The sequence below is a fragment of the Toxotes jaculatrix genome, chromosome 9 (assembly GCF_017976425.1).
Source record: "Toxotes jaculatrix isolate fToxJac2 chromosome 9, fToxJac2.pri, whole genome shotgun sequence".
Taxonomy (NCBI): domain Eukaryota; kingdom Metazoa; phylum Chordata; class Actinopteri; family Toxotidae; genus Toxotes; species Toxotes jaculatrix.
The window spans coordinates 11,412,348-11,440,319 of record NC_054402.1 but is presented as its reverse complement, the minus strand read 5'-3'; the positions used below and the strand labels follow the sequence as shown (position 1 = coordinate 11,440,319).

At 41.4% G+C, this 27,972-nt stretch overlaps 1 protein-coding gene across 3 annotated transcripts in view; it reads right to left on the bottom strand.

Moving 5' to 3' along the window:
* prkd2 (protein kinase D2) overlaps positions 1–24,631 on the bottom strand; it is a 31,995-nt gene extending 7,364 nt beyond the window's left edge. The window contains exons 1-10 of one of the 3 annotated variants that reach the window (XM_041046534.1): positions 24,234–24,631; positions 23,666–23,958; positions 3,136–3,274; positions 2,622–2,753; positions 2,249–2,448; positions 1,083–1,266; positions 897–968; positions 684–701; positions 322–481; positions 95–206 (exon numbers count right to left, since the gene is read on the bottom strand). In XM_041046534.1, the coding sequence (XP_040902468.1) occupies positions 95–206; positions 322–481; positions 684–701; positions 897–968; positions 1,083–1,266; positions 2,249–2,448; positions 2,622–2,753; positions 3,136–3,274; positions 23,666–23,953 (1,305 nt within the window). In that variant the 5' untranslated portion in view covers positions 23,954–23,958; positions 24,234–24,631. Of the gene's footprint in view, positions 1–94; positions 207–321; positions 482–683; positions 702–896; positions 969–1,082; positions 1,267–2,248; positions 2,449–2,621; positions 2,754–3,135; positions 3,275–23,665 lie in introns of all 3 variants that reach the window. The other 2 variants (XM_041046532.1, XM_041046533.1) reach the window with 2 other exon arrangements.
* Positions 24,632–27,972: the final 3,341 nt, after the last annotated feature.

Here is a 27,972-nt window from a genome sequence, read left to right as displayed (position 1 = left end):
AGAAAACGTGCTGAACTCTGTATGTTCAGCTCCCACAACAATGACAAAAACACTTAGCTTAGGTAGCATGGAAATAATGGGTAATGTATTTTACCAGTGTGTCCTTATTGCTGTAGTGAACCATCCATCCTTCTTTGATAGCCGTACTGGATCGACGGGTTGTCTGTCTTACAGACTGTACCACCCTCATTAACGGGATGTAAACGCTAGAAGAAGCAAAATGTGTGTGTTTGGGTTTGTGGTAAATACATTCACATATATATAACATTCCTTACAGAATTTGTTTGTCTGTTGCTCTAAATGTTTGCATTTTCCTCATACCTCTGATCTCCACCGCTTCCATCCTGGTTGTTGTCAGGAGAAAAGGACCCGGGGATGCTACAGGCCTCGTCTGAGTCATCTATTGAAGACTTGTCTGAGTTGTCGTACTCATTGGTGTAGTCCATGGGCACCTCAGGGTCTGCACTGGGACTCAACATGTCTGGGGTGGAAAAAAAGGAGAGAGGGGGTTGAGTGCAACTTGATTTAAAGTTACCATGTGTTTAAAATGCTGCGGAAAAATACTACCACCTGCTACGTCTATAAATATAACTATAAGCTATATAGCTATGGAGGAAGCTATAGAGCTACAAAGAGAGAGTACAGCTTTACATGCATCAATACAGAGCACTGATAATACTTACCGCAGTTACTTCTGTTGTCTGAGAAGATAAAAACATTAGTACCAGTGAGTTTCAGTCTTGTTAGATAATGTGTTATATCATGTATGGTTATTAAAATACTCTAGTTCTGACAATGGAAACATGATGATGACAGATGAGAAATGATCAAGTCCATGCACAGTTAAAAGAGTCATAAACAAATGAGAAAGGTGATAGATTTATATCTTCCCTCACCTCCAATAGTCTCCCCAAGGCAGTCATTTGGAACCTTGTACGCACAGCGTTTATGGCAGTTGAACTTGCAGTCTGAGATGAATAAAATACAGTTCATTCTTATCAGATTCCATGTAATCTGATTAGATTTAGCTTGTATTCTGCATCACATTGGATATCCAGAAATGAGTCTCTCTCTGTACTCACCTTTGCACTGTAATCCCTGCCTAAACAGTCCTCGAAGAAGCCTCTTGCAGTACTGGCATACCGTGGGTCTCGTGTAGGAGTGGACAGCGAAGGTGTGGGGCACTTTCACCTTGCTCATCAGGATCTTGTCCAGATGAACTGGTCGGCCCGTGTAGAAGCGCCGGGCATCACTAGGAGTCCGTGGCTAGCAGAATAGAGAGGAAATAAAGATTATCAATAAAACAGATTGTTAGTGACTTAAAAAATAAGAACACTATTATCTACCGTTGACAACAATGTTAATAACTATCAAACTATTTAATTACTACAGCATTCATTTATAAATTTCTGTCCATAAATCTGCAATAGTTCATTTTTTGGCCACTTGGGGGCAGCAGAAACAAGTTGAAAACAACACTGACAAACAGTATCGCTGCCTTTTAAGTTGATACAGTGAACTTGTCAGCAAACATTTGCTTATTTACACATCCAGCAGCTTTAGCATTTATCTGAAGTCATGTTTAAGTCCATTATTCACTCTCTTTTAGCTCTGATTCTGGTCTCTACCAATTCCTGAGGGAAATATCTGGCTAGTTGGCCAGTTGCTAAGTATGTCTGTCTGCTGTTTGGTGCTGAGCAGGTAGTGAACAGAGGGTTTTTAGAGATTTTGAAAACATCTATCTACACAGCTGAAAACATCGCTATGAGAGTGGCGAGAAGGAACCAAAACAGTGAAGTTGTGGGCAGATAGCTAGGCAGTGAGCTGAAACTCAATACGAAGCTCCATAGTGTTGAGGGAAGCTGCATTTTCAGGTTGTAATTCTCAGTACAAGTGATGCCTTTCACAATGTGAAGTTGTTTTCCTGTTGTCATTTGATATATTATTAGCACAAAAATATCTTTATAATTATAGCTGCTTGAAGCTCATGTTTTCTGTCTAACTAAATGGCTTCCCTACAGCTTCTCCTTTATAATTAGAGTAAATTAACAGGGGGACTCAATCTTCAATAATGGTTTTTGCCTTGATCGGCCTAAAAAGTTTAATAACTTTTACTTTTGAGACATGCATCTCAAAACACAAAACAACATTTTTTTCATGAGATCAAATAAATGTTGCCCCTGGAAGCCTCCTTCTTTTTAATAGTCTAAAACTGACCAGTGCACTGTGTGCATGAATCCACTAGTACCATTTGTGTGTGTGAGCGGATGAGAGCAGCATCTTCTGCGCAGGTGGAGGCCGTCCCTACGCTGTACACTGACTCAGTGGTGGAGAGACGCAGGGACTGGCTGCTGCTCAGGGAGGTGGTGGATAGACGGCGTTTACGAGCACCACTGCAGTTGTTTGGGATGCTGAATGCACAGCGCTTGTGGTAGTTTAGTCCACATCCTGCAGGGGGCGGCATGGACCAAAGAACCAGCAGGGGGAGCAGCAGATCAACAGAGCAGGAGAAAAGAGGAGAAGGTGGAGCATATTTGATGAGTGTTAAGAGTTCATTTCTTAGAGAAATTTGTGAACTACATCAAAGTGTCTTTTACACTTCATCTAACTGTTTTTCTCACCGTCACACTTGAGCCCTTGTCTGACCAGTCCGAACAGCATCTCTCCACAGTGATCACAGAAGGCTGGGGCCCGGTAAGAGTGTACATTGAGTGCATGGGGTCGAATCTGGAAATCTTCAAATGTGGCTGCCGCTAAAAGAGATAAGAGGGATAGAGTGTCAGTGGGTTTCAAGATACCATCACAGTACAGTAACTATGCAGAAGAAGGAATGATAAGATGGAAACAGGATGGAAAAACAGATAAGTTTTCCTCCTGACAGGGGAGCAGTACAGTCTGAAACAATGAAAGAACAGATTATGCCTGTGAAAGATTTTACCTGTAGTAAAATAAGCAGATAAGGACCGATTTCAAGAGTGTTGTTGCAGAGCAGCAACAGTATTGAAAGGGAGATTACAGCAGAAAGAAGAAGGAAGGTAATTTACTGTAGATTTTAATACAGCTATTATGTACATTCATGGCACACAATAGTGAAAGAAGAGAAGGGAAGAGAAGAACAGAGTGCTGGTTACTTACCAGAGAGCACCACCTCGACCAGATCTCCCTCCTGAATATCACTTGCAGCTTTAACCAGTTGCAGGATGTTGTTGGTGGATGTATCATGCTTGAACAGCAAAATCTTGTCATAAATGCCATAGAAGCCGCACTCTGGGAACTAGAGCATACAAAGAAAACATAACAGAAATGTTGGTTAAGAGAATCAACATTAGAAAAGAAAAAAAACGTTGATTAGCATTTTGATTTTAAGTCCTGAAAGCCTGGTAGTTGAAAGACTACCAGGTTTATGAGTGCATGTGTGTCATCTGTCAGGTGTTTCAAATCAACAGTTCACTGAGCTTCTGTTAGAGACGGAAAAAGCTTCACTTCAAATAAAACCAAAAGCGAATACATTAGCAGAACCAACGAGCTGTAACGGTAGAAAACAAGCCATCTGATGAAACGGAACGGACTCACACACAAACACACGCCAAGACATTTAAGGCTAGGACATAACTGGAGATGTTTTTCATCTTGTCACTAAAATTTCTTTTATTTTTATTTATTTTTAATTTTTTTAATTGAATTGTCAAATTAGATAAAATTTCTTTTGGAGTGTTTAAAAATTAACGTTTTTCTTGAAGAATTAAATACTCGGCTCATGTGCAAAGGGATCTCTCTAAGTTTTAATTTGTATTTTATACAAATATACATACTTGGGTGCGGCCGTGGCGCAGCAAGTTAAGAGTGCGTGAAGGAGACGCGCCCCCCCTGCCTCTGTGACCATGGCTGTGGTGCCCCTGAGCAAGGCACCGATCCACCCCAGCTCCCCAGGCGCCTCACTAGGAAAGCCCCCTGCCCCAGTGTCTCTAGTGCATTCTTGAGTGTGTGTTTCGTTCACTTGGTGTGGGTAAAATGCAGAAAGTACATTTCCCCAGGAGGGACCAATAAAGGAATTAACTTTAAACTTTAACTTTTATATTTCTTTCGACAAGATAATTATGATAAGCATGAAGCCACCACAGAAAGCTTTTTTACATCTTTCATATGAACCCGTAAAAATAACAGCTATATATATGTGTGTGTGTGTGTATAGGAACCATGTATGTACAACTCAGTAATGTCACATTATTGTATGTCTTAAACTAATTCTATCATGCCCTGCTATACAAAGTGCCTGAAATATTTAGCAGCCAACACACACAAACACATACATACACACGTGTAAACTCATTCCACAAATCAAACAACTTGGTGGAAAGCAAGACAAAAGGAAACTTCATCCTTCTTCCTATCACTCATTTACAAGAACACACACACACTCCCCACCACACGCACACACACCGAGCCACACAGGTGTTTCCATGAAGCTCCCCCAGAGATATGAGATGAGACTGTCAGTCAGAAGTAAGCAGAGCGAAGGGAAACCCTGCTCTCCTGAATAGTTAATACTGTCTGGTTCACTTCAGTGGCCACACCACACAGGACACCACAGGTACTTCAAATTAATTTGTCTTTTAGTGAGTGTCTTTTAGTGAGAACACACACTAGATCAGGCCAGAGGGAGTATGAAGAAAAGGAATAAAGTTCAGTTTGACAGAAGTCCCTGTCACACCTACATACACACAGTCCTCCCCGTCTTTCTTGTTGTTGTTTTTCCCATGCCAGAGTCAAGATTCACCATATGGCTGGGCGCCAGCAACTTACAGGAAGGGGAACCCTGGTCTCCACCTTGGAACGACACAATGACACACATACACCTCCTTCTCACTTACCCACAGACACACCCTCCTTACAAACGGCAACACACACACACCCTGTCTTTTCCCCATTTCCCTTCTTTTCTCCTAAACACACACACACACACAGTGAGATTCATACACACACAGTCCCCCTCTCAGTTTCCCAACAGGCACTCCACATCACCACATCTGAAATCCAGGCCTGGCTTGTATTGCTGCCAAGCAACACAGTGAGTCCACCACGCCCCACCAGTGGGCTACTGCTGCTGACCACACAGTCAACAAAAAGACAAGAGTGGCACACAGTGCACACAGTGGCCTTTTGCAGAAAATGCTCAACTTATTTGACAACGATTACATGCATTTACAATAAAGAAAGCCACAGACAGGACTAGAGCAAAGAAGGTGGACTACAAACTCTGGCAGAGCTGAAGAGGTGTGAAACATTTATGAGCAAATCAGTGTAGTGGCACAGTTTAAATGATGCCTCTGTTTGTTTAGCTCACCTGCTATTCAAAGATGATTCCCAAAGTAGAAGACGACAGAATTAAATAAAAGGTTAAGAGTTGAGGGAAGAACACTGAGTAGTGTTGAACTAAAAGATGAATTAGAGGAAATATAATGGGAACTTTCTTCTTACTGCACTGTTATTTTTGTCTGATGCCATTGTCAATGCTGCAGCTACTAAGCTGACATTAAACTTGCAATAACTGGGGGAAAACAGCTGTGAACACAACTCGGACAATATCTACTAAAATGTGAAGTGATGATGTTAGCAAATGTTTTTCTCCAGCTAGCTTTATCATTCTTTGGTTTGGTGCTAGACAGGTGATGTATTGGGTTTTTCATACTTTAGAAAGCTGAAAGACATCATAAAGGTCAGTAAAACTGAATCGAAGGGAACTGCAGAGCTGGTGATAATTCTCTGTGGGATCATCACTATGCGCAATACGTAACATGATAAACTGTCAAAATAAAATGTTGATTATAACTTAAACCATTCAAAGGTTTTATTCACCTGTATTACATGCAGTGGCATCACATCATGTCCATAGTTTTGTTTTTATTTTTTTTTGCCCAGACTATGTGATATCCATCTCTTAGATTTTGATGTGGAGGCGTACTCTGTAAAGGCAGGTTTTCAGCTTGCACTGGAAGATCAGGAGATTCACAACGACTGCCCAACACTGTGAAGTTCATTCTACCACTGTGGAGAAAGGAGCCTTAACTGAGAGAGAGCCACCCTGGAGTGCAGAGATTGACCGTTGCTGTGTGAAAATAATTTAATTTCTGTAAGCAAACTCATGTGGAATAGATTGTGTGTGAATGTTAATGTGTAAAACATTACAAACATGTTTGGCACTTAGACTTTCACTTAAGTGGATGGCAGGGTGGAGGTGGGACTTCTGAAATGCTATACAAACAGCAGCACCGGTGCCGGCAGCAGTGGCAGCAAGCAATGGCATAGCTTTCAGGTAAGTGGCAGTATTGGCATGCAGTACACCGGCACAATTCCCAGCGTGCGCTGGAAATGTGTTGCAGTGAACGAATGTCGGGACTGTTTCTTTGGTAGTAGTTTCAGTGAAACCAAATCAGTGAGGCCTTTGGATTATTCAGAGTAACAGGGACACTGTCTCCGGAAAGAGGAGTTAATGTTGAATTTTTCTGTACTGTGAGGAACACAAAAGAAATTCCGATCATCTCCATCATGCTGCGGTGGAGGCAGACATTTCAGAGATGGATATCTCAAAAAGCTAGCCAGATAAAAACATAACTATCTGCATGTCTGGATACCACAAAAAGTAAGAGAGAAAATCTGTTTTGTTGTTGTTGTTGTTTTTTGTTTTGTTTTGTTTTGTGTTTTTGTTTTTTGTATATAATTTAGATGAACAGACCCTTTAACACCAGCAGACATCTACAAATGTTTGTGGCTTTGGGTCAAATAGACGATACAGATACTAATAAGAAGAGGCTCCAAACTTTCCAAACTCCATACTTAAAAACCCAGAGCAGTTCTCTGACTGGAGTGAATCATATAATAACATGTAATGCATCAGTACCTGGGACTGCCGCAAATAAGACCAACTGCTGCCACTTGTAATTACAAACACCCACAGAACCCAGATCAGAAGAGACTCCCAAATCCACAGACAACCCTCAGCCTAAGTCATTTGTAAACCCCATTGCGCTTCTGATGGCAGCCTCTGGGCTATTAACCCCACACTGTTTCTGTTACTGCTCACTTCTTTCTTACCCAAGAAACAAGGTGAGTCATATTATCCTGCGCCTCCTGTCCAAAACATACACAATGCATCGACCACAACTGCAGCTGCCACGTCTGTGCAGACCACAAGTCTTTACAGCTCTTCTGAAAAGCACAATATCCCAACTCCCCAAAACCACAGTTCCCTCTGAGAAAATTACCATTTTCATCTTTTCTTCTCCCACTGTTCCAGTTTTCAGTGAAAGTACAGGGTGGAAAGAACATAGAAGCCACACATTACTTCTGTCTGTATGTAAACATGATGAAAAATGACATTCTTTGTCTTGTAATTACATAATCACACCTATATATTGGTGTGTACACTGTAAACTGGTTTGTGGTTAGGAGCATTGTTGCCTGTATGTGCATGTGTGTGAGTACAGTCTGCAGATGAAGACCTGGCTGTATTATCATATGCTCTGCAGTGTAGTGTAGTGTGGTTTGCCTGGAGACAGGGCTGTGTCTCTAGCTGCTTTCTTTGGGTTACCAGGGATCAGGTTACCCCGCGTTGCCTGCACTATTCCTGCAGCTCTTTGGGCCAATGAAGCCATTATGAGTGAAATGAATTATGGACTAGGCTGTGTTGATCAACTTGGTGCTGTGGTGCTGTGTTGATCAACTTCTTCTTACTTTTCTTCTGGGCTCTCCATCTTTCCTTTTCATCCTTTCTTTTTTAATCTCTTATTCTTATTTTATACCTTGTTTTTTTTAGGCACTGTGAATAGAAACAAGAGAAAGGGACACTTAAAGAAAGCATTCTGTCATCTTTTCTGAGCTTAACCATCCACTAACACTGTCCTCAATGTGGTCCACTCCCTTGCTCACAAGCTGATGCAATGTTCAGGCCGGCCAGCAGCGCGTCCTCACTAATGACTTGAATAACCTACTTTATTCAAAGGTTGGATGATGTGTTTCTGTTCTGGAAATGATGAAATGATTTTCCATGGAAGTAGACCCAGTAAAGAGTGCAGGACTCTGGAAATCAACACAGTGCAATGAGACAAAGAAGACTTTAAAGATTCTTTATCTCCATTTCTTTGCCCTTCTGAAGGATTTCAGTCAAGTGCAGTTATGCTCTACTTACATTTACATCTACATACATTTATTATGTATGCCTTTTATACTCTCTTATTAGTTTTAACTATGGATGTGTTTAGAGCTGCAACGATTCGATGACTGAGTGATTAGTCAGTCAAAAGAAAATGAATTAGCTCATACTGATATTTTCATATTTCAACCACAGTGCCAAATATTAGATGAATCTAGCGAAAGATTGCTCTTAATTTACTGTATGTGACAGTAAATTAAAACACCTTGTTGGACAAAACAAACAAGTTTGAAATGTCACTTTGGGAAATGTGATGGGCATTTCTCACTTTTTTTTTGGGCATTTTATTGAAATAAAGTGGCAGCTTCATCAATAATAGAAATAATCATTAGTTGCAGCCATAGTTGCTGTCAAGATTTTTTACTTTTCATAAGATATGATGGATTACATACACAGTACAGTATGTAGAATTCAGATTCAACTAGAAAAAATTATACTACAGAACGCATGTCACTAGGATCTTCAGAGTGTCAAATGTGATATCTCATTACAGAACAGTCATCTGACTAATCACTGAAATATCTTGTGCTCTTGTGCACTGCAGCATCACAACTAGTAAATGACATGGGTTACTATTTGAATACTCTTACCCCATAAGAGTCATAAGAAGACACAAGCAAACTTTAATGCACGCATGTTGCTTGGATTGCCCTACTAACACGCAATGAACTGTCACCGAGCATAACAACTCATTTTGCTCATAAGAACCTGATATGTTGATTGACAGTAAGACACACTGATCAGTTCTCATTGAAACAATGCGTGGTTCACTGGCACTGATGGGGTTAACAGGAACTTGTCCAAGCTTGGAATGAAAAAGTGAACAACCATATATCTAAATTTACCATAGATGCAGCACCGCTTCACACTAAACAGTGACAACTGTTACTTTCTCTGTGCGCTGTTGCTACTGTCAATAACATCAATGAGGGTAAACACCTCTATCCAGATTACTCAGTCATTATTAAAAACACACACTCACACAAAAGGATCCAGACACTCGAAAACAAACAAAACAAGGGATATCATTCTGTGTGTACACTCCACACACAAAAACATCTTTCTCATCATATCAGTGTGATGTCATGGAACAAGGCCTTTGTAAGAGAAATTTGAGCTTCAACTTCAGAAGCAGGTTAGCATCACCTTATCAAAACACTGATGCCCACTCACAAGGACCAGCACTGATGTCCAGTTGAGTCAGTTTCACTTCAACCTTGAGGGCTTTTCAAACGTTTGTAGAGCTGTGCTAAATATAGACCCCTTTTATATAAAGCAGTTTGCATGTGTGAAGAACATAAAGACTTTTAAGTCCTGCTGAGAAAGCCGCTTGCTTCTGCTTTTCATCCTCCCCATCACTTCCCCTCCAGCAGCTCAGCATGAGCCACCTTCGACCACCGAGCTGCACAAACACACAAGCACGCACACACAAACTCATAATCAGATTTACGCAACAGTTTCAGTGCTAGCTAACAATAGCTCCACAGTTTATACATATTCGGCAAGTTTACATAGTTACTCATCAACAAAGCAGTCGAGATCAAGGCTGCATTTTGTTATTCTTACAAAACAGGTTATTCTTATAAAACAGTGTTTATGCAGCCTCGTTGATGTAATTTTCATCACTGGGAGATAAAAGTGTAAATTAAGAGTTCACTTAAAGCACAGTACAGGACTTGGGATGTAACTTAAAGTCTGCCAACTGCTCTATTAGCTATTAGTGGCTATTGGTGGTTTCTTTGACATCATGTTGACACATTTTTCACCACATAAAGGGAAACTCCACAAGGTCCACGAGTTCTCAAAGAAAAGACATTTCTGTCTACCTTAGGGCAGGGGGTCTCCACCCCATATAGTTTGAGCACCATTCTATACAACAAATACTGTTTTTACTTATTCGCTTAGTAAGTAGCAGTTTTGCCATTTGAAGCATCAGCAGCAGTTATATTTTGTAGTTTTACAATTAGTATTAGCAGTACTAAGAATTAATGTCATCAGTCACCTCCACAACACAGGAAACTGCAGCTATGAGCATGTGGTTTATAGTGCTTCAAAGGTGTAAAGTAACATGTATAAACATATCATGTTGGTCTGAGGAGGAAGAGTATTGGCATGGTAACTATATACCAGTTACCACAGTCACAGAAAATGCAGATAATGTGGTGAGAATATCACGTCAAAAAAGAGGGACACTGCAATAGCAACTATTTATGAAGCTAATATGATGATTGACAATGTAGGATATTATAACATTTGAGAGCCGTCCAGCCAATGACATTTTAAACACTGAATTTTCTGATTAGTGTCTACAAAGAACTAAAGTTATCACATCTTGATAACATGGTAGAATAATAACTGAAGTAGTAGCAAAGACTGTAATGGAATAAAAAAGATTTTCTAACCGCTTTAAACTGTTTTGTAGTCTTTGCAGTTGTTGCTTTATTGTTTTTAATAGTGCAGAGAGGAAAGAGTGGAGGACTGAGATGTTACAGAATGACAGGAGCTGGATTTGTGTTTACAGGATGAGTTTCAGCACAGAAACACTGCAGCTTTGCACAATCAATCGGGCCAACCTCCAAAAGATGACAACTCATGATCAACAACTGAGAATCAGAGTGGATAAATTACAAGACGTGCTGTGTGTGACACTGCACACCGAGCTGTGTAAACAGAGTGACCTCTATAGCCTTACATGGTTCTTCACGCCAGTGTGTTACTGCAGCAGAGGATAGTTATCACAACAGGAACCTGATCGAGCCATTTTATAGTCAAGAGGAAACACACTGCATCCCTTCAAACAACAGACATTGTTTAAACATCCATGTCTTACTGTGTAACAAATCATACAACCTCCTGCCCACGCGTGTGCGTGTACACACTCACATTCTCATGTGCACACATACACAAGGATCATAAGGATCATGATGGGAGGTTTTCATTCACCTGTACTTTACTGTGTGTGTATGTGTGTTTATGCTTTTGTATCTGCATAAACCACCCTAACACAAAGCCTAACTGTTGGACCATAACTGTCTCAATTTCTTGTTAGAAAGAACCACCCCACCTTTCTGAAAGTGATGAGGTGTTTAATGAGGGGTTGCCGTGGTAACGGGCATGTAAAGACGTCAACGATCTGCCCTCATTAGCTCCTGACAACAACTTGGCGCAACAAAGGAATTTTTCCTTTTGTGCTGACAGTGTTGGTGATGGAACAAACGTGCTACTGGCTCGGGAGTCTATTTTTATCCCCAGTGAGGTCACACACTGACGAAGAGATGGAGCAGATGACAAAAATGACAGCCATCCCTACTCTTCCCGTGCCCTCAGTCACCTGGAGAGCCCGTATTGCACACCATGCTCGTTTAAAGAAAACAAAGCGTGAGACTGTGCTGTTATCTTTAAAACGCTCACAACATGTATTAAATCACAGGAGTGAGTGACAGGTGTGTGCCAGGAGGACACAGAATTAAGTAATACCTATGACGTCAGCTGACTGCTGGGCTTGGCAGACACAAAGGGGGAAGACAAAATGAGGATGAATCAACAAAGAAAGTATGTACGTAAAGAAGGAACACTGAAAAGCTCAGAGGTGGATGTTCTGAGCCTTCCTGCAACACTGTCAACTCTCGTTGCACAGACGTACACACACTCACACACACACAGGATACAAAGTCTCTTTGCCACCACATATACATGTGGTAAAAAGTTCAAAGCGAGTTAAAATCTTGTGTAGCAGGATATAGTTTATCAATGGAAATAATGAGCATCCATTTAGTATGATCATGATCTTTGCAAGGAGACATTAAAGGCCAAATGCAAAAGCTTCTTTCTTCCTGGATTTGATGGGTTTCCTGTTGAAACATTATACTGAGGCTGAACATGAGACATATGACGAAGGTTTTAAAAGTGTAAAACAATGGTTTTGTTTGATAGGTGAAGCTGGGAGTTGGGCGTTCCCAGAAAAAAATGTGGCTCCATGCAACTTTCAGTCATTTTTTTTTGGTTTGCCTGTCTCAGTGGCCGTATGTATGTTTTCTCTGCTGCCAGACGTGGCCTCTTGCCTGGAGTGGGTGGTGGTGGTGGTCGCTTAGCAAGAGCGTCACCCATCGCTGCATTTACAAGACAAGAGAGTAGAAAACATCCTCTGGGCAGCACTGCTTCTCCATCGTGTTGAGCTGAACTGAGTGCAGACCGGAAGCTGCAGTGACTCACTATTACAGAGTGGCATTACAAGATGAGATGTTAATATTAACGTTAGCAAAAACATACATATAACACCTTTAAAGTTAGTCCCCTCGTATAAAATCAGGATGTTGCTATGTTCCATACAAGCTGCTTGCTACTGCCAATAAATACTGGAATTACCTTGGGGAAAAAAAAAACTCTTACGGGATGACAGTATTTCTCTGTTTCAATGGATGCTTAACCAGGCAGACTAGCCATAAGAATCAGATATGCACATAGTACATCAGACTTGTTGCTGTGAATTTGTTTTTGAGTCTTTCTGCCCCTGAATGTTCAACTATCACTTGATGAGGTGTTAATTTATATCACTATTACTAGTGATTGCTGATTTACAGCATGGATTTTCAATTAAAATTTGATATAAATAAGCAAAATGAAAATCTTGAAGTATAGCAAGTAAAAAAAAACTTAGATTAGAGCAAAGACCTCAAGCTTGTCTGACTCAAAAGCACTGAACGTTATTTTTGCATGTAGCGTTGACTGGTATTTAAAGATATAGCTCCTTATGTTCTTAATAATAGGAAAGACTACTGTATTTTATACTTTGCCTTTCTGTTTTCACCTGACTCATGTGTGTGTGTGTGTGTGTGTGTGTGTGTGTGTGTGTGTGTGTGTGTGTGTGTGTGTGTGTGTGTGTGTGTGTGTGTGTGTGTGTGTGTGTCATCCTGGAGACCAGAGACATAATCAGGTTTACAGTCCTGACCTGCTAGTTTCTACATACCAGAGATAACTGTGTAAACCTGAGAGACTGATGGAAGGAATGTAAATCTTGGCTTCACACAGACACACATAAACATATATATAAAAGAAAAAAAATACAGTACACAAGAACCTCAATTTCTGCGCCCCCCGACACAAAAGCTTATGGGTTAGTGTGCATTCAGAAGTCCCCATCAGCATATAAAAACAAGCCCACACACACAAAGAAAATGCAATAACAAAAAAAAAAAAACCCATAAAGGACATGACCCACAGACATACAAATGTGAACACATACACACAAATTGATTCCTACACAAAGCACAGTGCACAAACATGCATACCTAATAAGCATGCTTTTTTTGTGTTCCATGCAGTGGAAAAACCCATCAAGCACGTGACCTGAAGAAATGCAAACAGCCTGGGTTTAATACACACATGCACGCACGCTGTATTAAAACTAACACGTGCTAAATGTGACATGTTTCCTGCACACCACAAAGAACCTTTGAGTCCAGCATGCATAAAGAGAAGTGGTCAGTGAGAACATGGAGGTCAGGTGAAGGCAAACGCATGAGCACAGGTACATATCACAAGGAGTTAAGAGTATACTTTGATGAAAAGACAGAGAGAAATAAAGTACGAGTTGATTGAAATGGACGAAGTTAAAAAAACAGACGAATGTGAAGAGCCCTTTACAGTGGTTAAAGAAGTGTGTGTGTGTGTGTGTGTGTGTGCAGACAGTAAGTGGAAAAAGCTTAGTCTCGAGCAGAAGCGCAGGGACAAAGCGTCTCATTCTGCTCCAAGCATCAAGGAGGACGGGGAGGTAACATGAGAGCCGTGACCAGGCATGAGAGAGGGGTCTGGGGATAAAGGAGACACGCACTGCTGTTCTGAACCAGCCTTTGTTGGTATGAGCTCCTGTCTCCATCAACCCCCACCATCCTCTTCGTCCTCCCTGTCTTTCCTTGGCCTGGTTCTGGGCAGGTAAGCCGATAGGAACCTTGGAGTCAGTCCATTCAGTGTGCAACAAACAACTCACTGATTCATGACAAGAGGGAGACCGAAAACAGGCCTTCATACGAGAGCAGAAGGGTTAGGGTCTGAGTGACGAGTAAAGAAGAGAACAAAGATGGATGGAAACAAAATGAGCAATAAAATAAGAGTGCTCATGCTAAAACCACTTTATCAGACGTCTTTGTGTTTCAGCACAAATTTCAGCACGCAAAATCACAGAGGTAAGCATACTGAGAATACCTGCAATGCAATCGAGAGTCAGTGGAAAGGTTTGAGCAGACATTGTTTACTCATGTTTGGAAAAACTGAAGCATGGTTGCTGAATGCTGAATAGTTTCTGAAGGGATCTTACATGCTTTTCCATCCAAATGTTGTGCAAATTTCCTGTTAGTTTCCAAAAAGTCACAAAAGAAAACAAAAATTAGTATGTTTCCACAAACTGTTGTTAAAGAAACACTGTGGAGAAGGTGAAAGAAGATATTGAAATCATAAACAGTCACTGCAACCCTTGTGTAAGTCCAGTGACTCAGAGAATTATATCAGTGCCTTCAATGTAATGTCAAGTACTGTATGCAATACAGGAACACATTAGGTACCTACAATACAGGATATAAATGAAGAAGAAGCGAAAGCAGGCCCCTCGTCACAATTTCCATTATCCTTTTGCATCACATGTTCCCTTTATCAGTTTTCCGACTTAGCCAAGTTCTTGAATTTTCTCTATGTAAATTGCAATTTCGCACAACAGTGGATACCTCTCTGATCCGATCCGATCTGATCTCATCCCTTTTTTTTTTCATCAAACTTACTAATCACCTGCTATTTCTCTGGCTATGAATTGACCATAAGTACTTCTCCAGAGTGACCATAAAGAAAACACACACACACACACACTGGCCCATGAGAAAAGTGTTTGCACGTTCTCCATGTGCCAAGTGCCATGAACACACAAACACACAAAGCTGCATGCTGAGGGGCACAATGGGCACATTACTGCACTCTGAGTCATCCTCCCCTCCTTTATGCCTGTCCCCTCTCCTCTCCACATGCTGGGTTTCTTTCCCTGTTTTCACTCCTCTCGTTTCTACTATGTGTGGCGTGGGTTTGGATTCTACTTTAAAGAAAGCGAGGGGGATAATGCTGGAGGCCACAGGCTGAACTAAAGTCATATGACAAATCTGTTTTTGGAGTTTGAGCTGCTGTTGTCTCAACTCTTACTAAACCATGGTTCTATCAAATAGCATATGCATACAGACACCATGTTTTCAGTATTCTGTCGACATGATAATTTAATTCATTTACCTATCATTATTATTATTATGCTGTTATATCAAGCCTGCGTGGTATTAATTCACCTATTTTAGTAAGAGTAAAGGATGCAAACAGCAGGCTTGTAACAGCAGTGACAATATCGCCTGTGTATAAACTAATCACTTTCATGCTTTAATTATGGCATTGAAATCATTATATACTGCAAAGGATTTTGGTTGATATTCCTCAGGCCTCATGTTAAGAACTAAAGACCTCACTGATGGCCACACATTATTTTCCACTTGGCTCTTACTCTGAGTAGCCTTCAATATTGGTGTCATGTGTTTATCTATTGAGGTAAGACTTTGAGGTAAGTATTGCCCTAATTTTCCCTCATAACTGAGCGTCCACAGCATGCAGACACACACACACACACACACACACACACGCACCTCACTCTGTGTCTGGGCCACAGTAACACACACTGTACTTGTGCCCCAGACCAACCCAACCCACCCTGTCAACCCTCACACTGACCCCATTGTCTGCCGTCTTCCTCAGAGCACTCTCTCACACACACACTTTTCACACACTTGATATTAGAACAGCAAATAGTTTCAAGCCCTGTAGCGATGCAGCTCCCCCCATTTTGCAATGAGATCATGCAAGATATGTTGCTGGGCTTAAATATCTGCTTCATACCTTTGCTATCATCTACATCAAAATTCAACTTCAGAAAATGAGTACAAAGAACCAAAAGCGTGACACTTGTCAAAGTCTGGTCCTGTCTAATTCACTCAATTTTCAGCTATTCCGGTGACAGTCACTAATAGGACAGGCCCCCCTAACTTCTTTCTCTGTGGTACAAAAGTGAGTGTGTGTGTTTATCAGCCATTGATCTCCCCTGTCTAGTAGAAGAAATTCTCTCTAACTGGCTGGTACAAGCTCTTCACATGGTTACATGTCACCGAATGCTGCTCTGCATTACTCTGTGGCTACCAATTGGATTACGGAACAAAACCATTTTTACCGATGCTAATCGCTGGATTAGAATCATGAGGTCTCCTTTACTAAGAACAAGAGAAGGAATGCAGGGGTCTGAGAGGCTGAACAGGCTGTAGAAACACATGAAATAGGAATCAGGTTGGCCTTGAAGGACTGAGGTCTCATTTCAGACATCATTTCTACTGGCCATGAAAACACTGTGTTCTCCAAAATCACTGGAGTCAGAATGAAGTCATGTTGGGCAGGAGTCACAAGCTTTCAGGCAAATCAGACAGGTGGTCTAAACTGTTGTTTAAACTTTTTTTGCTGATGAAATTGAAAGTGAGCTCACCCAGAATGTCCACAGCCATCTTACACTATACAGAACTACTGTAGGTTTGACATTCTCAAAATTAGGGCAAATATGATATATATATTAGAGCTCTTCTTCTCTTCTTTTTCTCTTCTTTTCCATTTTATCTTCCAAATAAGTTTGGAAAACGCAGATTTGATTAAAATTTGTAATCATCTGACTGTTCCTTTCTTGCCTCATGGGGATTCTTCTAATCAGTGTCCTCATATTCCCAGATTTCCCAGATGTGCACCGTCTCATCATTACTGATAGAAATGATGGCCATAATGACAAACATCAGACCCAACAATAATGATGAGGAGATTATGAGACAAAGGGCCCCTAGGTACAGGTATGTAAAAGGTGCCCTACCCCTCACACATGAGAGCAAGAGCTACATTTTTTAGCCATACTGCATCTCTTTGTGGTAGTTTTGTGTCTTTGTGGTCATTTTCTATCTTTTTTGGGCCATTTTGTGTCTCTTTGTAGTTGTTTGGTATGTATTTGCTGTAGTTTGGCATCTCTTTGTAGTCGGTTTTGAGTCTACTTTTATCGTTTGACTGACTTCCCAACAAGAAATTTCAGTCACTGCAAACACAGGCTCTGGCGCCGGGTCCCTCTAACCCCTTGGGCCCCTGAATCTTTGCCCAGTAGGCTTGTCCAGTAATCTGCCCATGACAATGATAAACTGGAATTATCCTCTAATACACCAGGCAGTGGGACAGATTTAATCTTTTTGTTCACTGATTGTATCCTATCCTTGTGTGTTCATTCAGGACCACAATCTCAGCAGCGGCTCAAGATTCAAACACTTCAAACCTCCATCTATCATCCCACCTCTCTTTTTCTCCCTCTGATAAACATCCTGCCACTGGGCTCCAGGGCAGCAGTGTGTGTGTGTGTGTGTGTGTGCTTTGAATAATCAAATGTCCTTGCGCGGACTAAGCTTCCCCTGTAGCACACCGCCAGCAGCCAGGAGACACCAGGCACGGTCAGTCATGCAAAGCTGTTTCGCTACCATGCAAATCAAGAGAGAAAGAGACACACACACACTCACTGAGAGAGAGAGGTTTGGGAAGCAGAACTGATACATGTTACTTTGGGTCTACTCCCTTGAAAATAACCTCAATTTCCGTTACAGAAGTAAAGTTTTATTAGATAAAATATTAGGTTGGGTGTGAGGTTCGGAACGTTTGGTTAAAGCTGCTGCGTTTGGTCGGAGGCTGTGTTATCTTCACTCAGTCATCAAATGTCATGCGGCCTAATAAAGGCGTGGTTTGTTCTTTCACTTGCACGTCCACCTGCCAGTGTCTTGCTAATTGACTGGCATTTATTCACTGACCAACAAAGGTTTGGGCTGATAAGCACGGTGTATTTGCCCGGCAGCGCTGACACATACAGGAGGCTTTTTAATAATCCAAGCAGCAAGACAATATGCCCCATGACATAAGATCAGTTCAGTGGATGAAAGTGTAGCTGTAGGTTGTAATTCAGACCAAATTAAGTCAGCGTCCTCACCTACAGCGCCTTTGAACACTGAACTGTTGCTTTCATACGAACAATACGACCTTGTCTCTCACACTGGGTCTTTATCTGGAAAATCAGGGCCAACTGCTACTTTACTTTACTTTACAATGTGTGTGTGTGTGTGTGTGTAGAATACAAGTGCGAGAGAGTGAGGTAAACAGGAGGTGGTGTGTATGATCCCATTCCCAGGGCCAAACTGCTTCTCCAGGGAGAGAGATAAAGAAACAGCCCCTTCCACAACGGAGGTGGAAACAATGGCCAGGGCAGGGGCTCTCCATCACAGCTGTGTGTGTGTGTGTGTGTGTGTGTGTGTGTGTGTGTGTGTGTGTGTGTGTGTGTGTGTGTGTGTGTGTGTGTGTGTGAGCTGATATTTCTTTGTGTCTTCAACCATCTACCTAAAGAACAAAATAAGATTCTTCCTACATTTCTACTTATTTACAACAATTTTAGACGTTACAGTGGTAACTGGCCTCTTCCAGCACATTCAACTGACATCTTTCTGTGAAAGACTGAATGTTTGGCAATTTCTACAATACAAATGAATTAACAGCAGTGTGCTTCCTGCGTATCCGCTGCTGGATTCGACACAGCCCACTGGTTGTTAAATGTGTTGCAACTCATCACAGATTAGTCTGCAGACATGTTCAGCAATCCAGTAATGTGACCACAGGCGACGCTGATGGGACTCAACAGGTTCTCACTTTTGTTCACGTTGACATGCTCACTCACACACACACTGTAACACTCCCACTGACGTCAACCCACATCGCTGTGCATCTCATTAATGACGAAATACAACAAGTTGTTGGTGTTGAAAGAAACTGACACACCTTTTGGAAAACTAGGCAAAGAAGGGGGGGTTACAACTTGACAAACAGGAATATAGGATTTTTGATGTATTGATTCACTCGAAGTGTGTTTCAGAGGGCAGACAATATAAAGAAAGGGTGGCGCTGACAGGGAAGGCAGTGGCAGCAAGTGAGTGAGTGCAAAGAGAGGGAAGTGGATGAACGGGAGATGGGATGCAAAAAGGAAGAGGAGGCAGAGCGTGAGAAGAAGCTGGCAATAAGACAGGCAGAAGGAACCGGAGACGAGCGGATAAGGAGAGGAAATACAGGATCTTCAGGGGAGGTAGAGAGGGAAGGAGGAGTAGGAAGTTGTTCTTCTAAAGACAGTGAGAGGAAACAGACGTCATCAAGAAGTAAACAAAAGAGGAAAGAAAAGGAGAAGACAGCAAAGTTATATGTTCTCTAAGTTATACTTTCCAAAAAATAATTTCCAAGAAGAAAAAGACAGGTAGAAAAAAGAAAATGAACACTGCAGATGGGGTGAACAAGGAGGTAAAATGAGGAAAGGAAATAACAACAGAGGGAAAAAGAAGGGGGGTCACTGAGGCCTGACCAACAAAACAGTGAATACATCAGAGACGCATCATGGTTGAATGGAGACAGACCCCTGGTTTCCAGGCTAAACTATTAGTTCTTGTTCCATTAGGGTGGGGGGGGCGGGGACGGTTAGGGTTGCTGGAGATAGGCCAGCTAAATGGGATGTTGGCGAGCATGATTGCCAGGTACAGAGCCAAGCTATGCTTCTGAAAGGTGTGGGAATTGTGGAGCGTAGATACTGTTTGTGACTGAAGATGGATTTGGATTTCTGGCCTGAGAGACTGGGGATAATTCCCAGATCAGGAGGCTATAGACAAGAGCTGCAGGATGGCCATTAACTTGGGGTTGGTGTTGGAAGCTGAAGCCAGAGGAGAGTGTGCTCCTCCACAGAGAAGTGAATGGAAAAACGTGTCAATGGAACACAAGCAGGGAGCTTGTGAATAAACAGAGCCGGTGACTCACCCTTTCTGGGATGGGAGAGATGACCGTGGGCGGGGGTGTGAGGTACCAAACTGCCTTCACTACCCCTCTAAACACACCAATGTAGGAATTCATGCGTGCACACACAGTCCAACTCATGTCACACTCGGTTGACCAGACCAGGACAAGCTGTCTATTGTCCAAATCTCCCACCTAAAGCCGTAGCTCCTAGCAGGGTAAAAGTTTTGTATTTAGGGGATTTTGTGGCTTGCTGAATGTGTGGCCTAGCAAGGCTGGAAAATCAGATCAGGTTCTGAGTTTCTTTATGTTTGTGGGCATGAAGGTACTTTGTCAGTTTTGTTTTTCTCTTGCCTGATTTTCAAAAAAGTGAACAGTAAGAGAAAGGGATAGGTTTGGAATAATAATAAAAAACGGCTCTGGACATGACCACCTATTCCGACTGAGTCGCACTCAACAAAAACACCACTGAATTCTGTGTTGCAAGGGATTGCATTAGTCTTGAACAAAGACATAATAGATGCAAGGCATCTAAAACTTTTACTTTAATCTATCCCTCTGGGGAAATTCATGTTCTGAATTGACCTATCATTCCCATTTTGGAGCAGTGGGCAGCCATAGTTGACTATGGCCAGAGCATTGGTCAAAAAAAAAAATCGCAGGAGCAGCCCAGTAGCTATCTTTTATGTCTTTTGGGATGGGAGGAAACTGGAGCACCCAGAGGAAACCCGATGAGAACATGCAAACTCCACCCAGAGAGACTCAGTGTAATCTGTGGTGCAGTGGGCAAGTGAGATGCAAATAAGACAAATAATAACTTATTCCATACACACACACACACACACACACACACACACACACACACACACACACACACACACACACACACACACACACACACACACACACATCTCTCTTTATTATCTTGCTCCAGCTTTTCATTAAAGCTACATAATGTTTACTAGAATTTAAAATAAAGTGCTACAGTTTTGGACAACGTGAGGAGTGAAGATGTTGACGTTGAATGAAAACAAAAAGAAAGATAATTTCTTTTCTTTTGCTGACAAGGTTTTCTAAATTAGATGCTGTAGAGCAAGAACCACAAACTGGTACCCAATGTATATTTAAAATTCTGCTGTGGACTCAACATTCCTTTCGCAGTCTAAAAATACAGAAAAGTTAAACCTAGATGGGTGTTGCCAGGCTAGATGCTCCATATTTTGGCCCTGATACTCAGTTGCAATGTAGCCTAGGTTGTTTATTAATAATTCTAAGCGTGACCTTAACACAGTGTCAGACTGTTGTTATTTTTTTTGACTCCCGCATACCTGCTTCCTGCCTTGCATCTGACTCCTTTCCTGACAGGAGTATGTCACCACTAGTGTGGAGTTACCCAAAGGGTTTTTTTTTTAACAAGAGAACTGATTTCGTCTTCTGAAGTAAGAGGCTTTTACTGTGAAGCAGCCGCCGCAGCTGAGTTGTTGAGTTGCGGAGGTAACTGGCTTGCCTGATGAAGGGAAGGTTTGTCTCAATCTTTATCTGCACAGTTTGTGGTGCCTTTTTTTTAAATGGCCGATCAGTGGCAAACAATGTAAGGAAGGACACAACAACCTATGTAACATCACGTTAGAGATACATAGTTTTGGTTTGTAAGAGAAAACACAAAAAAGAGGAACAGTGAAGATGAAGCCACAAGTGAACTGAACAGACAGGGACATGCAGTTGCTCTTTAGACTTTGTTGAAGGTAAGCAACACCTCAAACTTGTTCTAACTATAACTGTTCCCATCATATGGAAACACAGTTGGGAGCGAGCCACAGTACAGCTACTGATCTCAGCCTTAGTGCTGTACAGTGTGTCAAATGTGCTGTGACCATCCGGCATCAGATGCACAGAGCTGCTGCATTCGTTTATCACTGTAAATTAAACCAAGTGCATGTCAGAGAACCACTCATATGAAGGGAGAAAACAAAGACTGTTGTGCACAAAAACAGATTAGCAGAGTGGGTAAGCTGGCTGGGGAGAGCTACCAGTATTTCCTGGAAGATTTGCAGTTGTGGAGAGTTTTACAAAGCTGCTCAGAGCACACTGTGCAAATCTGCTAATCTAATCACCTGCTAGCCTAACTGGCAGATAAAAACACATGGCCTACTCAAACTACCACCTGAATATAGGATTAAATTATCTTCTGCATGTGTTTTCTGCTGTCGGTGTATAAAGTCTACAAGTCATCTTTGTGCAGGTTTGGTGGCCATACACAGCCAAATGAATCAATGCTGGCAGTTCTCACAAAAAGACCATATTTCCCACAACACTCATTGCTTCCTGTTGCAAAAAGGATGTTACTACCTTCCCTCCCTACCTAACCCTGCCCGTTTGTTTTGAAGTTTTATCTTAAATTTTAATAAACAAGATACATTTGTTTGAAGATATTATTCACATAGGTGTTCCACTCATTCCACCTAATACCTCCTGAGAAATTCAGAGAAGTTTGTGTTGGAAACCAGCACCCTTCTTATGCTTTACGTTGTGAAGCAATGTAAAACACAGTGGAAAGGCTGCAAATCTTTGAAAAAATAAAAAATAAAAAATTCTTGATGCCCAGTTCTGGCCATCATTTATCACCTTGTCTATCAGAAATATTTAAAGGCCGAAATCCTGAGCAATTCAAACCTATAACCTAAAAGTGATCAGTGACAGCTAAAACAAGAAAGAAATGAAGAACTCAGCAAAGAGACCAAATTTGGCCTAATGTGTCCTTGTGGCGTGAAATGCAAAACCTCTGAAGTTGCATTGAAGAGAAGTGAAAGGGACTTTCATCAAAACAGCCAGAAAGGTCACATACTCTGAGGACTTTTCCTTCTGACAGATAGAAACATTGAGCATATACATTATATATTCAGTTATATATTAAGTTCATCAGACTAAATCTGTTCTATGAGTTTCCTCATGGCTATTCAGTTACTGGCTTCACACTTACAGTCAGTTTAAATGTTGGAAAATGAAGTTAAGGTTCTCCTCAACAAGTGAATCTGTTTGTTGAACTGGACATGTTGAGACTTGCTTGCTTTTTTTTACCTGTATTTCCTCAGTTTAAACTGCTGTTTCATGCATAGCAGAAGTTCTGACTATGTGTAAATAGCTGGATAAAACTGACTTCTGTCCCTGTCCCAAACACTAAGCCCATCAAACATTTCTCTGCTAGTCTGCTGTGGCTTAACAAAGCCTTACAGAACACAGTGTTCGCTTCCAACTGTGTGAGGGATAAATGCTAATTGCTGTAATTAGAACGAAGCAAAAAATGTGTAATTTTGTATATTTCCTCAGTCTGTCACAGCTCCCTGTCCAAACACTTTGTCTGCTTGCATGTTGAAACCCTTTCATTTACCTGTGAGAACAGTAGAGTGTAAACAAAGGGTTTTGTGGGAGACTAATACACAAAAATGGTACAACTTAAACTGGTCACCTGAAGAAAACATATGTCCAGTTTTACCAGACATGCCACCATCCACAGTTTGCAATTACACACACAGGCACCCACACTCACACATTTCCTACCTTGGTGTCAACAATGGAGCAGGCAATTTGTTTCACATAGGCCAGGTCAGCAGTTTGGGGCATCAGGACAGATTCTCTGGTCAGGCCAATCTGGATGATGAAGGACACCCCTGCTGGAGTGGGAGGCAATGAGGGAGTCCCAACCCCACCAGGACCCTGCCCTGGTGTCAGGTCCATCACAGGAAATCCACCCTGAGCAGGCATAGAGGGCATGGACATGGGGGTCTGCTGCATCACAGTTGAGCCTGGTGGTGAGGAGCCCCCGGGAGGAAAGAAGACCTGGGCCATGGCCCCTGAGGGCATACAAGGGCTAGCGTTAGCCATTCAGAGTCCTGTCTGCTGGTTTCCCGAAGCTCTCAACATACACACTCACAAACAGATACCCAGATGCAGTTCTCAGAAAAACCACATTCATTCAAACTGTCTCAGCAGAGGAGAGAGGGGCACACACACTGAAACATGGACACACAGGCAATGAGCAGAGAGTCCCGGTTCCTCTGCGTCTTGTGTCCACCCCCCTCCCTGTGGATCAAGGAAGAAATCCTTATCCAGGAAGCGGTGGTTTTACCTCCCTTCTGCCACTTCTGTCGCGCTCCCTCGTCGTCAGACTTCTTTTATTGTCCAAGCATGACAGGCATGAGCAATGTGTGTGAGAGACTCATGAAAGAGAGATACACTGAGGGAGAGAACCACCCTCCTGCTGCTTTTCCTCCTCCACCTTCTTCCCTCCTTCACCTCCCTTGTCCAAAGAAGTTGTTCTGCAGAGGAGAAAGTCCAAAGTTGATTGTGAAACTCCCAGCCGTGGGAGAGAAAAAACAAAAACAATGCCAAACTTTGTTGTGCTCTTCCCCCGGCTAAGTTACAAAATGGCCTCCTTAAACAGGAAACTGTGAGAAAGAAGGAGAGCAAGAGACTGCACTGCTTTTACGAGTCTTGCCCTGTTTCAGTTTCAGCCCCAGTTCAGTGTTTTTTGTGAAAAAGCAGAGAGAGAGAAAGATCTGTCTGAGGGTACCTCCCTCTCCCCCTCCCTCCTGCCCTCTCATCTATGATCTTGCCACAAACAAGGAGGAAGTGAAATGACTGACACAGCCTGAAACCAATAGACTCACAGAAAGTCCCGCCCTTTGACTACCTACTCCCAAGCTTCCCCCTCCTCCCATTCCTCTTTCTCACACTCTTGGTTTATTCGTCTTCTTTGCTCCCTCCCTGAGTGGAGGCCAGCAAAGATCCTCTTACATTGCCTGAGGGGGCAGCTCCGTGCTCTAAAACCCTCCCCTGCCTTCCTCATTTTTAGCTCTTATTGCTTTAGCCTCTTTCTGTCCCTCTGTGAAAGTGTATTTCCTGCCTTATTTTTAACCTGTAACACCTTTTCTTTTTGCATTTTTAGTAGACACACCTCTGCCATACTGCAGAATAAGACCACACCTATTGCAGAGTGGTTTTCGTGCAAAGCAGGCAGAAGGTTTCAGCAAAATGAGAACTTTAGTGGCAAGGTACTAGAACTTTGCATACACCAGTATATACAAAATGCCTAGAAGAAGATTAGAGGATTAGTTTACAAAATCATCAGCATGACTGTGACTCTGCACCACTCATTTCCTTCTACAGAGAAAGCATGCAAATGAAAATAATGACTTGGTCATGAAGCCTCCCTAGATGGCAACATTGAAACCCTCTAACCACATTGAGTTCATCCTCTTCGGCTTATCTCCTTTCCAGGACCATTATGCTGTGATTCTCTCTGTGAAGCAATCTCAGTTATCAATTCATTACAACAAATTAACCACAGACAACTGCATTCAGCTGTAATAGTGAACTGACAAGAGACATCAATTTCTCAAAAGCTGCAAAAATTGTTTGCTAGGAGTCTATTTCCCACCACAAGAGGGCAATGTTTTGGTTTAGCTGGATATAGTAGAGATTTGGTAGCTTTGATGCCAATGGAGATTTAATCTCATACTGCAAATGGACACATAATCACAGATAAAGTAAACATAACAGTCAGGTGTACTTTGATTATGTTCCCTTAAGGGGGAAACCAAATATCAGCTTTTAGAGCCAAGATGTACATGTAAAAATGCCAAATATGTATCACAGACCTTTTTTTAATGTATGTAGAGTGAAATATACTCTTTTGAGTTTAGCCAGAATCAGGGCAGAACAGCTGGTAGGTTGGACAAGTTAATCCTTGGCACAATGACTGGCCTGAGACGGGGCAACTGAATGATGGGCTCTCTTAAATCTAAGCCAGACTGTTAAAGAATTTCTTATTTTCTAGTTTCAGTTTCTCAGTGTAGTCATAGTTTACTCTTTGTATAGACTCTATACAATGAGTAAACTATGAGTTGTACTCTATACTACAGAGTACAACTCATAGTTTACTATACTATACTACACTCTATAGTATAGAGTACAACTCACCCTTTAAAAACAACTTTACAATATTGAGGGTGACAGTTCATTCTTGACATTCTGGACAAAGTCCACCCTTTGAGGAAAACCACTGGATTTGGTTAAAAGCCCCTGAAAAACCTAGCCAGTGGAGTTTGAGTTCAATGTTTTTTTTCACCCGTTGCTCTGGTAATCTCATCAGGATTATCTGTTTTGGGTTTTAGTCTTCAAAATTTAAATGCCTGCCTTATAAAATGGGGACTTGGGAGTTTAAAAGACATGGGCAATTATCAGGCATGGAGGGTTTACTGAAAAACACTGCTGAGTTGCGTAATGGCAACTCGATCCATATTAGGGAGTAAAAAAACAGATGTCAGTCTCTGCTGCATCAATTTGGACCTTTCTTCCTAATTAATATTAATTAATCTGTCTCTTGGAATTTCAGGATATTTTAATGAATAAATAATGCAATAAAAAAAATAGGTGGAATGCCCCTTTAACAATTCTAAGACAACGTTCTTAAATATTTTAAAATGTACTTATATTTTGTGGGAGAAAAAAAAAAACAAACTCTTGAATTAAGTGCATAGCCAGCCGTGGGGCAGGACAACTGACGCTGGTGGGTTACGTAAGTCAGTTTCTAATATTTTATTAGCTGGGTGGCAGACACAGAGCCTGAAGCCATGGGCCAGACAAAAAAAACAAAGGGGTTCTCTATATCTAAGCCAGATGACCAAAAAAGGTTTTGTTTTAGTTCAGTATCTTAGCTTTGGTTACTAAATGTTATTTTGGACAGCTGCATGTACCAGTAGAATTCAATTTGGATACTTTTACGGTGTATTTTCACACAAGGATGATACTTCTGTGCTTCCAGTTGTTTTCACAAGGTTGTTATCCCTAGAAGGCAGGAAAGACAACACAAAACAGAACTCTCAATTCACTGTACAAAATCTTCATTGTTTGTTTTTTTCTTCCTTAATGACATACAACAGGGGACCCGTAAACAAAAAGAGAAAGTCATTTGATACAAGCTAGAATGCAGTTCAAAAATATATAATAAAACAAAATTAATAAAAAGCAGGTCTCTTATCCCTTGTAGTTAGAGGAAATAGTTTGAATACAGCTTAATATGATGTACAAAATATCACACAGTGATAAATTGCTAATAAAAAAATAAAAACACAAAGAAATGAGAGTCCTTTACCTTGGCCTCTGACTGGTAACATTATTTTTTTTTTTACTCATTTTCTTCATTTTTCATGTTTTTTAATCATTTTGCTTTTTTACAAGTTATACATTGCCATAATCAATCACAAGCAAGTTCTATGCCTAGCAAGGAAGAATGATTCACTTATGATACTACAGTATTCTTACATCTTAATAATCATATTCATAATCAAAGAAAAGAAATGCAAGAAAGAAAACAAGGAAATGATGGACATTTACAGCACATAATGGCATCTCTAGTCATCATTTACAACCTCTGTTTTGATTTCTTTTTCTTTTTTGATGTGTCATACTGATTTGTCTTTATTCTCAGAGAGGGGGACACAGTAGCTCAGAGTGAAAAGAAACCATCAGTACCTCCCACTATCAAAAAAAAAAAAAAAAAGTGAGCCACAAGTTCCACCTTTGTAGTATTTACTCCAGATTGTATAAGAAATGCCTGCAAAACATCATCTCTGCACCCTGTCTGTATATAACCACTCCTAAGGAACAACATCCACTATTAGATGTAGTGCAACGTGGAGCTGAATGGTAATTAAATGTGACGTTAACAGGACGTTATGCCCAGCAGCAGTACAATAATGTAGTTGCACCTGGTTGTTCTCTTTGACAGATTTGTGCCAGAGGAAAACAGCAGCATAACAGTCCACCACCCTGTTTGAGAAAATAAATCTGAGCTATAAAATGCT